At 43.4% G+C, this 16970-nt stretch overlaps 2 protein-coding genes across 11 annotated transcripts in view; both read left to right on the forward strand.

Moving 5' to 3' along the window:
* Positions 1-2426, forward strand: part of LOC129775220 (regulating synaptic membrane exocytosis protein 1) — a 53568-nt gene extending 51142 nt beyond the window's left edge. For 7 of the 8 annotated variants that reach the window (XM_055779641.1, XM_055779638.1, XM_055779639.1 and 4 more), the window contains 3 exons: positions 1655-1890; positions 1963-2124; positions 2183-2426. In XM_055779641.1, coding sequence (XP_055635616.1) covers positions 1655-1890; positions 1963-2124; positions 2183-2371 — 587 coding nt within the window. In that variant the 3' untranslated portion in view covers positions 2372-2426. Of the gene's footprint in view, positions 1-1654; positions 1891-1962; positions 2125-2182 lie in introns of those variants that run through there. The other variant, XM_055779645.1, reaches the window with a different exon arrangement.
* Positions 2427-2787: 361 nt separating this feature from the next.
* Positions 2788-16970, forward strand: part of LOC129775223 (uncharacterized) — a 37626-nt gene continuing 23443 nt past the window's right edge. Inside the window, exon 1 of one of the 3 annotated variants that reach the window (XM_055779654.1) lies at positions 2788-2895. The gene's annotated coding sequence lies outside the window, so the exon portion shown is untranslated. Of the gene's footprint in view, positions 2957-16970 lie in introns of all 3 variants that reach the window. The other 2 variants (XM_055779658.1, XM_055779656.1) reach the window with 2 other exon arrangements.

Genomic DNA, 16970 nt, shown 5'->3' on the forward strand with positions numbered 1-16970 from the left:
TATTTAAGTAATGCTCACGATTCATGAGCAGGCTCCTCAAACAGTCACGACAGCGTTGGTCTCTATTTCAACAAATCTGAGCGTGACCGTTGCTTAAGCATTTTTCGCGAATCAAGAAACAGAGGAATAAAGATATAACAGCATGGATTCCACGTTCTTGTTGATAATTCGGATTTCAATGCGTTGCCTGATCTGGTTCGATATTCATGTCTTATGTGAACTCGCAAAAAGAGACTTTTTTCATTCACACGCATATGTCAGAATTGGTGCCGCCTTCCGACTCTGTCTGACTACCAAGATACTGGACACTTTCTCTTCACTGATTGACTCGCTATTGTGATGGTTTGGTTGGTTTGACCGTATTGATTGACGATCAGAGCTTCAGTCTTACTAACATTGATGGTGAGGCCAACCGCAGAGGAGTGTGAAGTCAAGTTATTGAGCTTATTCTGCATATTAGAGGGCCGTTGTGAGCTAAAACGAAGTCGTTGAGGTGTGCTGCAACACCCTGGTGTTGGTTCAAGGTCTGTCGCACTAACCATCTCTTGATAACGATGAAGGACGAGTTTGCGTTACATACTGTGTATTAGAGATAGGAAATTGCGTTACGTAGTGGGGAAGGGGTCCAAAATCCGGATTTTTTATCGTTACGTAATTTGTGCACGACGCCTTACCATATTGTTGTTACCACAAAATTTTGCAAACATCTCGCCGTTTTCGCTCATCTCTCGTAGACCATGGTGGCCTATAGTCAGTGTTGTTGGAGCCAGTATTCGCATTGGAGTTGCCCATGTATATCTTCATATCACCCCCGGAGATCTTGTCCACGAAGACATTCAGCTGGCTTTCGTAGTTCTCTTTTCTCTGGAGCTCGGTTGGACGACGAGTAACTTTGAACGATAGTAAGGCTGCGCAGTCGTGCTCTGAATCTGGCAGCGATCACCCTCTCTATTTCAGCAGTACAACGTTAGCTTGTACCTTGAGCAGAAAACCGTCTCCACGTTGGAGTTGCATGTAATTTCCATTTTAGCATTTTAGGTTCAGTCGCTAGATGCCAGTCAGCTGCTGTTTGAGCCGGACCTTCATGGTGCACAGACGCTCTTGTAATTCATTTAGCCCCACCCGAATTGTCGAGGCGAACTATCTTACAGTTCATCGAACTTTCAATGAAATATTCGTAAAAATTATTTATTTTATTTTATTTATTAGACTAACATCAAATTGACTGACCACATGTTGTGCAATCCTAGGTTATATAATGCTTCTGTTTATCATATGATTACACACTGAAGTAAATACACGATTTTATTTAATTTAACCGCGTGTTAGTTTTTTCCTTGCTTAATCGAACCCACTTTAGTATGAACGTATTTTGGCTAATCGCTTGCTTTAAAACGATGACTTAATGAGTAAAATTTAAAAAAATATATAGTCTATCCTCATCAAATGAATACACAATTTCATTATTAGATATGCATCAATACTGTTTTTGATTTTTAGTTTCAAAATTGAATTTAGTGAAATCAATGTAGTGTGCAATAACTGTATTATATGTACTCTACAGATAACATGACTCCTTGCAGTGTTTTTTCGCGAGATGATTGATAATATTTGACTTCCAATACATGAGCTTTTCCTGAATTTCGTTATTTAGAAACATTCAATCAGAGCCTCTCGGAGAAAAACGACGAACAAATAGAACGAATGTTTTCCAACATCAACATGAAGCGAAATAGCATCAGAAACTTACACATCAATTCCAACGCCAATTTGTTGATCAATAGTCTAGGACCAGGACAAATCTTACCCAAGGGTCTGAATCACATTCCCAAGAGTGTTGGAGAGCTACATTTAGCTATCTCTTTGGAGAAGTCCGTTCTTGAATTGAAGGTAACTAGCAGTCTAGCAGTCGTAACTGTTTAGTAATCTATAGAGTTCTCCTAAATAATACTTTAAATGCAGGTATTGTGCGCTAGAAATCTTATTCCCGAAAACTCTGATGCAACTCCGGATACATACGTCAAGAGTTATTTGAAGGATGGAGATCGTCTGAGACACAAAAAGAAAACAAGGGTTGTTAAGTATTCTCCTGAACCGCAATACAATCAAATGCTGAAATATTCGGTAACATCATTAGGTTTAAGTTAAAGCATTGTTATTAAACGCATTTATTCTATTGTAGGCTTCAGAACTGTTTGGTAGAACGATTATAGTGACTGTTTGGCAAAAATCTATAGGATTTGAACACAATCAAAGCATAGGAGGAGCCGAGCTTTTTTTCAACACATATAAAATGAAAAATCCTGTAGAAAGTTGGTATCCTCTGTTTCCATCTCACCACGTAATACCAAGCTCCAACGACTCTCCATAGAGGAATAATTTGAAGCCACATGAAAAGTATATATTTTCAATATATCCGTCTGTAATAAAGATTAATTGAATTTATCTTTATGTTTAGAAATGATCTGGTATTCGAACTGCCGTCTCACTTATTGTTTTCAAAATTGTCTGAATCAGGGGTTTTCAAACGCTGCTCCGCGAAGTTATTGCAAATGCTCCTACTTGAAAACCAACCTTGAAAAAAAAAATCTTTAATTTAATTTTACTGGGCAAATAGTGATTTACATTGTTTACTCCGGGTTAGATGTCATGTAACTGCAACGTGCAACCAAAAAATTGTTCCCAGTTGGGTAACGTCAAGCAAATAGGATTTGTTTCATTGATTAAAAAATGCAGGTGCTCCGTCAGTTTTTTTTTGCCATAAAAAGTGCTCTGCCATAAAAAAAACCTTAAAACCTCTTATCTAAATTAACTACGTCTATACTTTCATTCATTTAGTTTTGTTCAACATCTTTGTAACATGGTCTGATTCACAATATTTTATCAATTACCTCGGTTCGTGGCTATATCTCTCCAATCCAGTATTTAATAACAGTTCAGCTGAAAAGTTTATAAGGTAAGACAGGAAAATTTTTTTTGCAAAATTCAATTTTATTATTCAACATAATTGCCTTCGAGGGCAATACAGCGATTATAGCGATCTTACAACTTTTCGTTTTATTAGTTTAGTTTGGAGAACGTCTTTATTCGATGACAGTTGGATTTGGAATGAAAAAAAAAGAACAATTCAGGAGCCAAGTATGGACTACTAAGATGTACTATATACTAGATACTGAAGAGAACGTTTGCTCCGTTTTCACCCCCTCTCAATCGTTTAGTCCAAGATTTCTGCGTAGCTCCTGGAAACGTGTAGCATCTAGCGCCTTGGTGAACAGGTCTGCCAGTTGATCCATTGTGCTCACCGGTTCGATTTTCAATCGTCCTTCTTCTACGTGATCACGAATGAAGTGATGTTTCACATCGATATGTTTGGTACGTTTGGTTTCACGGTTCTTGGCCATCCCTATACAGCCACGATTATCTTCAAAGATTACAACGGGTCCTACAGCTATCTTCAAATCGCCAAGAATTCCAGCCAGCCAAATCGCTTCTGACGCAGCCGTACTCAGGGCAACGTATTCTGCTTCGCTTGACGACGTTGCCACAGTCGTCTGTTTCTTGCTTGACCAGGATACAGTTGCTCCAAAGACCTTAAACAGACAACCGCTTACTGATTTTCGGTCCACGGTATCAGCAGCCCAGTCAGCATCCGCAAATCCTACTAACGGTTCCGCATTCTCGTTTCTTGTATACTCCAGATAGAGTCCCGATGTTCCTTGCAGGTAACGAACGATGCGCTTCAACGACTGCCAGTGTTGATCAGTAGGTTTTTGCTGGAAACGTCCCATGTAGCTTACAGGATAGCAAATATCAGGCCGCACACACAGCATGGTGTACATTATGCTGCCAAGTAGCTCTCTATATGGTTCCTTCGTCGCTGGTCCTTTACGATCCATTTGAAGTCCCTTCTCCATAGGCGATCTGCAAGGATTGCAGTTCTTCATCCCGAAACGCTCAAGTATCTTCATCACCTGCGCTTCTTTCGAGAGTCGAAGTGTTCCTTGATCCCGGTTGTACTCCAGCTTGATTCCCAGAAAGTAATGAGCGTCACCACAGTCGGTCATCTGGAACGCTTCAGAGAGTTCTTTCTTCAGCCTCACAATCGAATTTAGCTTTCTTCCAGCGATCAGTAGGTCATCGACGTAAATGATGATGATCAATTCGTCCCCTTGCGTGCATTTCGTATACAGACAGTAGTCATGACTTGATCTGGTGAATCCCATGCGAAGTAACTGACCATTCAGCCGCTCGTTCCAGCAGCGGGGCGACTGCTTTAACCCGTACAACGACTTGGAAAGCTTGCACACTTTACTTCGATCAGCTTCTACTCCATCCGGTACTGCCATATAGATTTCTTCCTTCAAATCACCGTGAAAGAACGCAGTCTTAACGTCCATCTGGTGAAACAGGAATCGGTGATGAACGCCTACTGCCAGAACAGTGCGAATCGTAGTTAGCTTTGCCACGGGTGCGTAGGTTTCTTCATAATCGATGCCCGGACGCTGCAGGTAACCTTTCACCACAAGTCGTGCCTTGTAACGAACCTTCTCGCCGTTTTCATCCTCCTTCACACGAAACACCCATTTCGATTGGATTGGCTTGATACCCTGGGGACAGGATTGCAGTTTCCAGACTCGATTCGCCTTCAATGAATCCAACTCTTCTTGCATAGCATGTAGCCACTGGTCACGATCATCTCTACCATCGATTTCATCGTAGCAGCTTGGAACATCTGTAATGTTTGAACCAGCAGAAGTTGCACTGTACGTCGAAAAGAAATTGAGAAACTCACCGGGGAGTCTGCGCTCCCGTTCGCTGCGCCTCAGCAACGGTTGACCCTCATCCATGGATTCGTGCTGTTCTGATTGCGAAGGGAGCGCCCCGGTGTCTGCAGTGTCTTCAAATTCGTCGTCAGTCTCGTCATGTTCATCAATGTCGGGCTTGTTATCGCTGTGGTTTTCATCATCGGAGTAGTGGGTGATTTCCCTCTCTTGCTCGTCAGGGAAGTATACTACCAGCGGTGAATCCTTCTTGTCGGAGCATTTTTTATACGGAAAGCAATCTTCATCGCATTTCACATCACGAGCAATAATAATCCTTCTAGCCTTACGATTCCACAAACGATAGCCATTTGGAGCATAGCCTACCAGGACTGTTTCTTTTCTTCTCGCATCTAGCTTTCTTCGTTGCTGGCCAGGAATCCAAGCGAAGGTTTTGCACCCAAAAATCCGAAGTTTCTTCAAGCACGGCTTGAAGAACCATACCAGGATTCAGCCGGTGTTACGTCTTTGGGGAGAGCTGCTGTTGGACTTCGGTTAATCAAATAGACAGCAGTCAGAACAGCTTCTGGCCACAGCTCCTTGGGAACGCTTGCGTCGATCAACATGGTGCGCACTTTTTCAACTACAGTTCGGTTGAACCGTTCCGAGACACCATTTTGCTGTGGCGTATAAGCCACCGTCGGTTCGATTTGTATGCCCTTTCTACGATAGAAATCTTTCTGAGCATTAGAACCATACTCACGTCCCTGGTCCACAGTTAAGGTCGATATCTTCAAGCCAAATTTCGCTGTAGCCATCGCCTCATACTCCTGGAACTTGTTGAAGACTTCGGACTTCTTCCGCATCAGATACAGCACGGCAAAGTGGGTATGATCGTCAATGAAGCTTACGAAGTATCTTGATCCATCCCATCCAGGAGGGTCGATAGGACCACACACGTCCGAGTGAATCCTTTCCAAGGGCCTGGATGCTCGGTCACGAGTTCCACTAAACGGGTCACGGCATTGTTTCCCGTGTACAAGGGCGTCGCAGAAACTCAGCTTGGTACCACGAAACTCAGCCCCCGTCACCAAGTCGTTGCTTACCATCTTCTTCATGCCGTCCTCACTTAAATGCCCGAGCCGTTGATGCCATAACTTATCCGTTTCCTTCTTGCACAAGTTTGCTGACGATTTCTCCAGATTTATCTCCAGTTCGTAGAGTCCGCCTCTCAGATGGGCAGTAGCGATGGTTTCGCCGTCTCTCTTCAACACTGCTTCTTTTCCGACAAAGATTACCTGTACTCCAGCCATCACTAGCTTCTTCACTGACATCAAATTGTCGCGTAGCTCCGGAATATACAGCACATCCTTCATATGGAGCGGATACAGTTTATTGCTGTTCCCATAGATCTCTCCAACGGTCTTTGCAAGTAATGATTGACCATCTTTTGCCACATTGATCACAATCGGCTGTTTCAGCTTCTGAACGCTCCGGAACACCTTGCTGTCATTGACCAGGTGGTCGCTGGACCCGGAGTCGAGTTTGAACACGAGTTTTTTGTTCTTCTGCTGCGCGTAGTCCCGGTTCACCATGAAACTTACTGCTTTCCTCTGCGTTTCAGCCGAATTAGCTTCACCACCAGATTTCTGCTTACAGTCTCTCTTCAGATGACCGCGTTTGCCACATTTATGGCACTTTCCTTGAAACTTGAAAGTCTTCTTCGTTTTATCACCGGAGAAAGCCGCACCTTTCGCTTCGCCACATTCCTCATTTCGTTCCCGACGCTTCAAGTCTTCAGCTAACAGACGTTGCTTCACAACTTCGATCTTGAGATCCTGTTCAGGAACATTTTCTAGGGCGGTTACCAGAGGGTCGTACGAATCAGGTAATGTCTGGAACAGCAGCACCACCAGGTCAACATCATCAACCTTCGCGCCAGCCGTCTTCATTTGCCGTATCAAGTCGTCGAACACCATCAGATGCGGTCTCATCGGTTCGCCTTCTTTCAGCTTCAGCCGATTGAGCTGCTTCCTTATCAGGTGTTGAGATCCGATCGATTTGGTGGCAAACGTAGCTTCAAGTGCCGTCCACATTGCCTTGGCAGTCGACTTCTCCCTGATTACTTCCAAGCACTCGTTGACCAGAAAACTTACGATTAGAGCCTTGGCCTTACGATCCGACTCATCGAACTTCTTTTTCTCCGCTTCCGCTTCCGGTGCATTCTCCGTCAAATTCTTCAAAACGCCGACCGAATCCAGATGCATCTTCATTCTGAAGCTCCAGTACTGAAAATCCGGTCCGCCGTTGAATTGCGGAATTCCGCACATAGTATTCGCCGTGGAGCCCATAACCTTTTATAAGTTTAGTTTGGAGAACGTCTTTATTCGATGACAGTTGGATTTGGAATAAAAAAAAAGAACAATTCAGGAGCCAAGTATGAACTACTAAGATGTACTATATACTAGATACTAAAGAGAACGTTTGCTTCGTTTTCATTTCGATACCATTTTTATGGTACTCTTTCGGTTTTTCCTCAGAATAGGCCTCAGTTTCGGTAATCACTTCATCATCGGACTTAAATTTCTTGCCAGCAAGCATTTTCTTCAGGTCTGCGAACAGAAAATGGGGTCAGATCTGGAGAATACGGTGGATGCGGAAGCAATTCGAAGCCCAATTCATGCAATTTTGCCATCGTTTTCATTGATTTGTGACACTTTAAGAAGTTTCACAATAACAAAAGTTGCTTCACTCTCAATGATGTAACTCACTAATCAATCGACCGATTGCTGTCAAATTTTGATACGTATCCATTGAAAGATGGAGCTATGTGATAGTCAAGAAGATTTTTGCATCTAGACGTCAACCTTATGAACTTTTCACCCGAACTGTTTGAACCTGCTTAAATTGGTCTAACCACCTTGTTCTCTGCGCTCATCGTCGTCTCGTACTCCCGATGATCACAATTTTTACAGGATAATTGTTCGGCATTTTTGTAACATGCTCTACCCAGCGTTCCCTTGCAGCTTTGACCACTTTATGGATACTGGGTTCACCGCTAAGTTGCGTGAGCTCTAGTTCATCCTTAGCCTCCATACGCCGTTCTTTTGCACACCATCGAAAATTGGTCTTGACACGCGTTGTTCGAAGAATTAGATATCCTATTCGAAATGGCGAAATCAATGAAACCGTTTTCATTGGTCAACTTTATCCCATCCTCGTCGCCAATTTGATTCCTGCGATTATCGATACTACAAACTTATGTATGCTGAACATATCAATTACCTGCAAATTTGTGAATTGATTGGCCACCCCCTTCTGCATATTGCCGATCAAAATGGAAGCTGTGCCCAGCTCATTTGTGTTGGTGCACTCTGGTTGACGGTTTGACCACCGCGAAACGAACAGTACCGTACTGTCTCTCCAACGCGCTTCCTTTAGCCCTACGGTGTCAAACTTGCGATTCTTCAATTGTTCGGGAAGCAGAAGTCCCGAGCTTAAAATCGTTAGTCCGTTTCTAACGCCTTAGTCTGCCGATTAGACTGATTTGAATGTAATGGGAGCAGAGAGAAAGAAAAACGCGTGCAGTGTAAGTAACGGACAAACAGGAAGTGAATATTTATTTGACGGATAATCATGGGTTGCTTATATCTAGGTGGTCTTCAACACTCCTCCTCAACCCATTGAATTTCGTAATCCCATTGCTTCACGGCATAAGTTTATCTTCGAAGGAGGTAATGCTTTGGTTAAACCGTCTGCAGTATGTTTATCAGTGCTGATATACTCCACCTCTGTCACCTTTGTCGCAGCAATCACGGATGAAATGATGACGTATATCAATATGTTTGGTCCCCGGTTGATAGCCACCATTCTTCGCCACGGAGATTGCACTCTGATTATCGCAATGAATAACAATGGCTTGATCCTCCTCGAACAATGCTCTTAAACGCTTCAACCATATGGCTTCTTGCACAGCTGCCGATAAAGCCATGTACTCGGCTTCACAAGTGGACAGAACAACGGTTTGTTGTCGTTTGCAACTCCATGATATAGCTCCTTCTTGAGCGGTGAATACGTATCCGGTAGTTGATTTCCGGTCGTCGTGGTCAGACGCCCAATCGGCATCGGAGAATCCTTCAATCATTGATTTCTTATTCTGCCTGGTATACCAAGCGATATTTGGATGTTCCTTTTAGGTAACGCAGCAAGTGCTTTACCGCATTCCAATGTCGCTCAACAGGGTTGGCATTGAATCGGCTGAGATCGTTCACCGCATAGCAAATGTCTGGTCGCGTACTTTGGACCAAGAACATAAGGCCAACAGCTTCCTTGTACGGAACTTTTTTCATGCGTTCCACTTCTTCATTTGTTGAAGGACACATTTCCTTCGTCAATTTCTCACTTACGTTCCTAGGAGAAGTCACGGGTTTGCAGGTGCACATTTTAAATCGATCCAGAATAGTTGTGATATAGGATTCTCGGTCCAAAGTAATCGCTGCTTCGGTTCGGGTGATTCGAATACCCAGAGCGTATTTAGCAGTTCCAATATCCTTCATTTTGAATTCCCGAATTAGATTCGATTTGATTTCGTTCGTCCATCGCTTGCAGCTACTGAAGATTAGTACATCATCTACGTAGACCGCAACGAACAGTATCTTATCGTCTTCGATCCTATAGTAAACACAGACCGTAGACCGCAACGAACAGTATCTTATCGTCTTCGATCCTATAGTAAACACAGGGGTCGTATGTGGTACATTGAAGACCTAATTTCCGGAGGACAACATCCAGTTTCATGTTCCAGGCTCGACTGGATTGCTTGATTCCATACAAAGCTTTGTTGAGGCGACAAACCTTGTTCCCTCCATCTATGAAGCAAGGAAGTTGCTCCACGTATATCTCCTCGGAGAGGTCTCCTTGCAGGAAAGCTGTTATGGCGTCCATCTGGTCGATCTGTAGTTTCCAACGAGCAGCCATTGCGAAAAGATATCGCAGAGAACTGTATCGAACGACTGGAGAATAGGTCTCCTCGTAATCCACCCCCTTTCTCTGCGAGTATCCTTTTATGACCAGCCTGGCTTTGTACCAGTCGATGTTGCCATTTTCGTCCAGCTTGGTCCTGTATACCCATTAACATTTGATGGCCTTTCGTCCCTTAGGCAAGTCAGCAAGTGTCCACGTCCCATTAGAGATGAGGGCATCGTACTCGTCCACCATGGCCTGTTTACAATGCTCAGCATCGTCTCGTGATAACGCCTCGTGATGCGTCATCGGATCATCCAGGATCGTCTGTGGGAAGTCCGCACCAGTATCGGAACATTCATCTCGATTATTAGTATACTTGCCATGGGGTAAGCGCCCCCTTTCGCAGAGCATCAATTGTTGCGTATTGCCGCTAGCAGTTCTTTGATTTGAGCACGAAAGGGACGCATCGGTTTCGGAATCGATAATTGGTAGCACGGATTGTGCTCGCGTGTCTTCTGAAAATGTTAGAGACAGCAATCCTTTGTTCACAATTTGAAAATCTTTATACTTGCCTGAGAGAAAGCGCTCCTGGCCGCTGCGCCTCAACGCCTCTGGCGGGTTTGAAGAGTGGTGCGTTAGAAGCGCAGGTGCCGCATTGATATCCTCAGCATCTTCGACAGATTGATCGCTCGTGTTGGTATCATCTGCTACTGGCTCTTCCTCATCGGAATAGGTCTCGATGACGGTCGGTACCGGCTCGTCAAACGCGTTCTCGCTGAAGTCCAATCTAACTAATTGTTCTTGATTTGATGTGGTGATTCTGACTGCTGCTTCACGGTTGATTTTGCCGACCAGTCCAAGCTTCCTCTGGCGTAGTGTCGATACCGTTCCTTGGTGATCGAATAATTAGGTAAACAGCTGCCGTTACTGCTTCTGCCCAAAAAGGTTTTGACAGTTTTACTTCATACAGCATGCACCTCGCTCGTTCTATCATAGTGCGGTTGACACGTCCCGCAAGCCCATTCTGTTCTGGAGTGTATTCCACTGTGGTCTGATGACGGATTCCCAGTTGCTTGAGACAGTTTTTGGAATTTTCGAATTCCCAGTCGTTGTCCGTCCTAAGCACCTTCAATGTATTCCCGCTCTGACGTTCAGCCATGTTTTGGAAGTTTTTGAACCGTTGCAGCACTTCTTCTTGTGACTTAGTGTGCAAAAAGTAAACAAAAATTTTTCTTGTCTTGTCATCGATAAATGTCAAACAATATCGACAACCTCCTAGTGAGTTTTCTGCCATTGGCCCGACGATATCCGAATGAACTAATTAGAGCACTTCACTAGCGCGGAACCCAATATGATTGAATGGAAGTCGTGTTTGCTTCCCGATGGCACAGGTTTTACATTGGCAGTGTCAGTTCCATTGAACTTGACTCCTTCTACCATGCCATGCTTTCGTCGAAACCTTAGGGATAATCGTGTGTAACCAGCGACCGAACTCACCTTCACTCCACATGCGCTGCCAACTAATGAGTGTGTCCTGACGAGGAATGTGAAAAAATTCGTTATAAGCAATTTGCCTTTCAAAAAGTGTGCCTTCTGAAGCGCCCACCTTAGCTAGCGAGTCCGCTTTCTCATTCCCCGGAATCGAGCAATGAGAGGGAACCCATGCTAAGGTAATCTTGAATAATTTTTCGACCAAAACACTCAATAGATGTCTTATTCTTGTTAGGAAATAAGATGAGCATTTATCAACTTTCATTGAACGAATTGCCTCTATTGAGCTGAGACTGTCTGAAAAAATAAAATAATGGTCGATGGGCAATGTTTCAATGATCCCTAGTGCGTAGTATATCGCACCCAGTTCAGCGACATACAAGGATCTTTGAGTTTGAAAGAGGCACTGGAATTTTCATTGAAGATGCCGAAGCCAGTGGACCCGTTTATGAATGAACCGTCAGTAAAGAACATTTTATCAGATCTAACTTTCCCATATTCTGCCGAAAATATCGGCGGAATAGAATCGGAGCGTAGATGATCTGGGATTCCATGGATTTTTTGTCGCATGGACAGATCAAAATTGACAGAGGAATTGCAAAAATATGGGAAGCAAACTTGGTTGGAGATGCCCGGTGAAGGGTGCACTTCATGGGTAAGGAAATCATGGTACAAAGACATAAAACTTGACTGAGGAGTCAGTTGGAGTAGATTTTCGAAGTTATCAATCACCAATGGATTCATGATCTTGCAACGAATGAGAAATCTGTAGGATAATTCTGTGAATCAAAGAGTAAGCGGGGGTACTCCTGCCAAGACTTCGAGACTCATCGTATGTGTCGAATGCAAACACCCCATTGCTATACGCAAGCAACGATATTGTATTCTCTCCAGCTTGAGAATATGAATCCTGGCAGCTGATCGGAAGCAAAACCTGCCATATTCTAACACTGATAATATCGTTGTTTTGTACAACTGAATGAGGTCTCCTGGATGGGCACCCCACCATGTTCCGGTTATTGTTTGGAGAAAATTGATTCTTTGCTGGTATTTCTGTTTCAAATACGCAATGTGTATTCCCCAGGTACATTTAGAGTCAAAATATACTCCAAGGTATTTGAAAAACATCGAGTGCCTGATCACTTTACCGGATAGGTGAAGCTGGAATTGGGCGGGTTCGTGCTTCCTAGAAAAAACGACCATTTCGGTTTTCTCCGTAGAGAATTCGATACCCAGCTATAGAGCCCACGTGAACAGGTTGTTCAGGGTATCTTGCAAGGATTTTTACAGAATGGCGGGATTAGTACCCTTGATGGAAATAACTCCATCGTCTGCAAGTTGTCTCAGCGTGCAGTTTCTAGTTAGACAATCATCCATATCATTGACGTAAAAACTATACAAGAGGGGGCTTAGGCAGGAGCCTTGTGGTAGGCCCATAAAACTGTATCGAGAAGATTTCAAGCTGCCATGATTGAAAAACATGTGCTTTTCTGAGAGTAAATTGTACAGGAAATTATTCAGAATTGGCGAAAGTCCACGATTATGAAGGTTCTCTGAGAGAATTTCCATGGAAACTGAATCAAATGCCCCTTTGATATCGAGAAAAACGGAAGCCATTTGTTCTTTGCGAACAAATGCGATTTGGATTTCAGAAGATAGCAGCGCGAGACAATCGTTCGTCCCTTTACCTCGGCGGAAGCCAAACTGCGTATTTGACAGCAAATTGTTCGCTTCAACCCACTTGTCCAAACGAAGTAGAATCATTTTCTCCAACAATTTACGAATACAGGATAACATTGCAATCGGCCTATACGAGTTGTGATCGCAAGCCGGCTTGTTGGGTTTTCGTATGGCTATCACTCTCACTTGTCTCCAGTCATGCGGGACAATATTCAGCTCCAGAAACTTGTTGAACAAGTTCAGCAAACGCTGCTTCGCCAAGTCGGGAAGATTCTTCAACAAGTTGAATTTAATCTTGTCCGACCCCGGAGCTGAATTGTTACATGAGAGGAGGGCAATTGAGAATTCTACCATCGAAAAATTCTCATAATCGCATTGGAGCGGAATGTCGCGTACGACGTTTTGTGCAGGAACGGAATCGGGACAAACCTTTCTTGCAAATTTGAAAATCCAACGGTCAGAGTATTCTTCACTTTCATTTGTATGGTTCCAGCCACGCATTCTCCTAGCCGTATTCCAAAGAGTGCTCATAGCTGTCTCCCTTGACAAACCATTGACGAACTTCCGCCAATATCCACGCTTTTTTGCTTTAATCAGACCTTTTAGTTTGGCTTCTAGAGCTTGGTACTTTCGAAACCATTCCACTAATCCAGTTTTCCTGAATTTTTTGAAAGCGGATGATTTTTCAAGGTAGACCTTTGAACACTCCTTGTCCCACCAAAGTGATGGAGGACGACGTCGGAAAGTGGTAGCAGGAACACGTTTCATTTGAGCTTGAAGTGCGCTTTCGTAAATCAAACTCGATATAAAGTTATACTCTTCGAGTGGAGGAAGTTCATGCATTGAAACAAGTGCTTCAGATATTATTTCTGCAAATTTTCTCCAGTCAATATTTTTCGTGAGATTTTTCGCAATATCGACTGACTCACGAGAACCTGATTCATTGGCGATCGATAAAATTATTGGCAGGTGATCACTACCGTGGGGATCTTGGATTACCTTCCACGTGCAATCCAGGGATAACGAAGAAGAGCAAAGTGATATGTCTAGCATACTTGCCCGTGCAGGTGGGTTGGCTATCCTAGTTGCTTCCCCTGTATTTAAAACTGTCATGTTGAAGTTGTCGCACAGATCATAAATCAACGTGGCACGTCTGTCATCGTAGTGTGACCCCCATGCTGTTCCATGGGAGTTGAGGTCACCTAAGATTAACCGCGGCTCCGGCAATGCCTCGATGATATCAAAAAACTGATGGCGACCGACCATGGTTCTTGGAGGAATATATATCGAGGCAATGCAGAAGTCTTTGCCATTGATTTGTGTCTGGCAAGCGACAACTTCAATGCCTGTCATCGATGGGAGAGTGACTCTATAGAAGGAGTGACATTTTGACGTAGGTCACGTCTTTCATTTCTATACCGGGGTGTAAAACCAATGTTTCGAGAACGAAAGCGTTACGCTGGAGACCGAGATTTTGAGCGTTAATAGCTCTTAAACAACTGAACGAAATGGTATGATAAACACTTCATTTGAAAGATAAAATGTCTACGCGTCATATACTTGTTACTTTTTCATCCAAAAACTTGTTTCAATAGTCTTAAAATTGCTTTCAAAACAGGCTATTGAAATCACCAATCGGTATATAAGCGAGCGCCGCTCGTAAACCCACTCAGTTATGATTGAACAGCGATTGGAGCATGTTGTCGCTGTTGTTGTGAAGCTAATTTCGTTTATCATGAAAACGCTGATGAACGGTGTCACCAAGAGCCTGTTTGTGCACCTAAGGCCAAAAGGGAATCCATCAGGAGGAGAGTGATGCCACGGTTCCGCTTGAAACATCGGAGCAGCCGCCACACACACACACACACACACACATACACGCGCGGAATTCTCGTTGCTATCATCGTTGCTGAAAAATAATCTGCCAGTTCCCCTGGGAATTGAAAAATACATTCATGCGAAAGAGTTTATTTTAATGTTTTCTATCCATATAACACTGCAACCAAATACATTTGGTTTTGTTATTTTTCAATCAATCGCAATTAACAGGAAAGCTTCTGAATATTTTTTTTCCCCATCAGTGGAAATTTTCGTATCCAATATTGGATGCATAACATGAAAAACGGAAAATGTTTCACATCGCGAAAATCAAGTCATTTTCGAGCGATTATTTGCTTTCTACTCATATAATGCTGCGACCAAATACATTCCGTTTTGGATTTTTTTAATCAAGTGCGATCAACGTAAGACCACGTCTTTCGGCAATTTATTAGAGGTGCAATGAATCTTTAGGAATTCCCGCTCTACGCGCACTGGCAAACAATGTTTACTCAACAATTTCTCAAACGAGAAATGGGTGTTGTGAGAAAGGATTAGCGAACGCGAAAACGACAAACGGGAGAAAGATACGTTTGGAGGTTGAAGGAAATTGGCAGAAAACTTCTTCATTCTATCATTCAAATAATGTGATTCATACCACATCGTTTTGCCAGAAAGAGATTATTAATGTTCAAAGGAGGAATCGAGTCCTCCGAGGAAATTACCCAGCGCAAATTAGAGTCGACTATCGATTGCGGCATTCGTACACAAATAATTTTATAATGCAGTTTCACCAAAGTGATTTCTTCGGATATATTCACTACATCATGTCATGTATTTCATATTCTTCATTAAGAAATCCATATCCATGGCACCTATCGGTAACGAATTATTATCGAAACCACGATTTTCGCTAAATGCTCCTTTCAGTTTCGGCCTGTAAAAAACTTTTCTGTACTCTAATCCATCAAATTTGGAGCCCTGAAAAGGGCCGTTGATTATATGCTAAGCTAATATAGCACGCTCTCCTCGGATACGATGGGCCAGCTGGATGTCCTTGGGCATGATGTGACGCATTTTGCATGAATAGCACACAAATTGGTATCTTCGAATAAGCCTCTCCTGCAGCGCTTTTGGAAGCTTTGGAAGCGCAAGTTGGTTTTGAAGTCCTGAGCAATTCCACGATCCAAATGCTGCAAAGGTAGCTGCGGATCAGCAATTCGGTCGACTGCTGATAGCGATGAATTTCACGCAAAGTTCCCGGTCGATAGCGATGTGGCTTCTCCACCTATCCTGCTACTGGTGCGCTTATCCGAGCTGACTTCGTGTGCCTTACCACCGAATGACTAACGAGCTGTCTGCGAAAGACTAACGAGCTCGAGTCCTCACGGTGCGAGAGTAGAGTAAGAAATGAACGAAAGCAAAGGAAGCGTCATAAAAGTATAGAATCTAAATCCCACCCTTATTATATTCGTGAGTATACAGTAAGCTTATATAATAAAGAGGGTGGGGTTTACATTCGATTCTTTTATGTTTTATAAAATGACACTTCCCTTGCTTTCGTTCATTTCTTACTCTACTCTCGCACCGTGAGGACTCGTTTCATCGGGACTAAGCAGACAGCTCGTTAGTCCTTCGGTGGTAAGGCACCACGAAAACAGCTCGGATAAGCGCACCAGCCGCAGGAAGCGTGAAGAAGCCACATCGCTATCGACCGGGAACTTCGCATGAAATTCGTCGCTATAAGAAGTCGACCGAATTGCTGATCCGCAAGCTACCTTTGCAGCATTTGGTTCGTGGAATTGCTCAGGACTTCAAAACCGACTTGCGCTTCCAAAGTTCCGCGGTTATGACGCTGCAGGAGGCTTATTCGAAGATACCAATTTGTGTGCTATCCATGCAAAACGCGTCACATCATGCCCAAGGACATCCAGCTGGCCCATCGTATCCGAGGAGAGCGTGCTATATTAGCTTAGCATATAATCAACAGCCCTTTTCAGGGCTCCAAATTTGATGGATTAGAGTTCAGAAAAGTTTTTTACAGGCCGAACTGAAAGGAGCATTTAGCGAAAATCGTGGTGTCGATGATAATTCGATACCGATAGGTGCCATGGATATGGATTTCATAATGAAGAATATGAAATACATGACATGATGTAGTGAATATATCCCCATATCGAAGAAATCACTTTGATGAAACTGTTTACCGTTTGTCGTTTTTAAGTGTTGGGAAAGGGCATTATTTTTGTTGAGTAA

This window comes from Toxorhynchites rutilus, chromosome 3 (genome assembly GCF_029784135.1).
Source record: "Toxorhynchites rutilus septentrionalis strain SRP chromosome 3, ASM2978413v1, whole genome shotgun sequence".
Taxonomy (NCBI): Eukaryota; Metazoa; Arthropoda; class Insecta; order Diptera; family Culicidae; genus Toxorhynchites; species Toxorhynchites rutilus.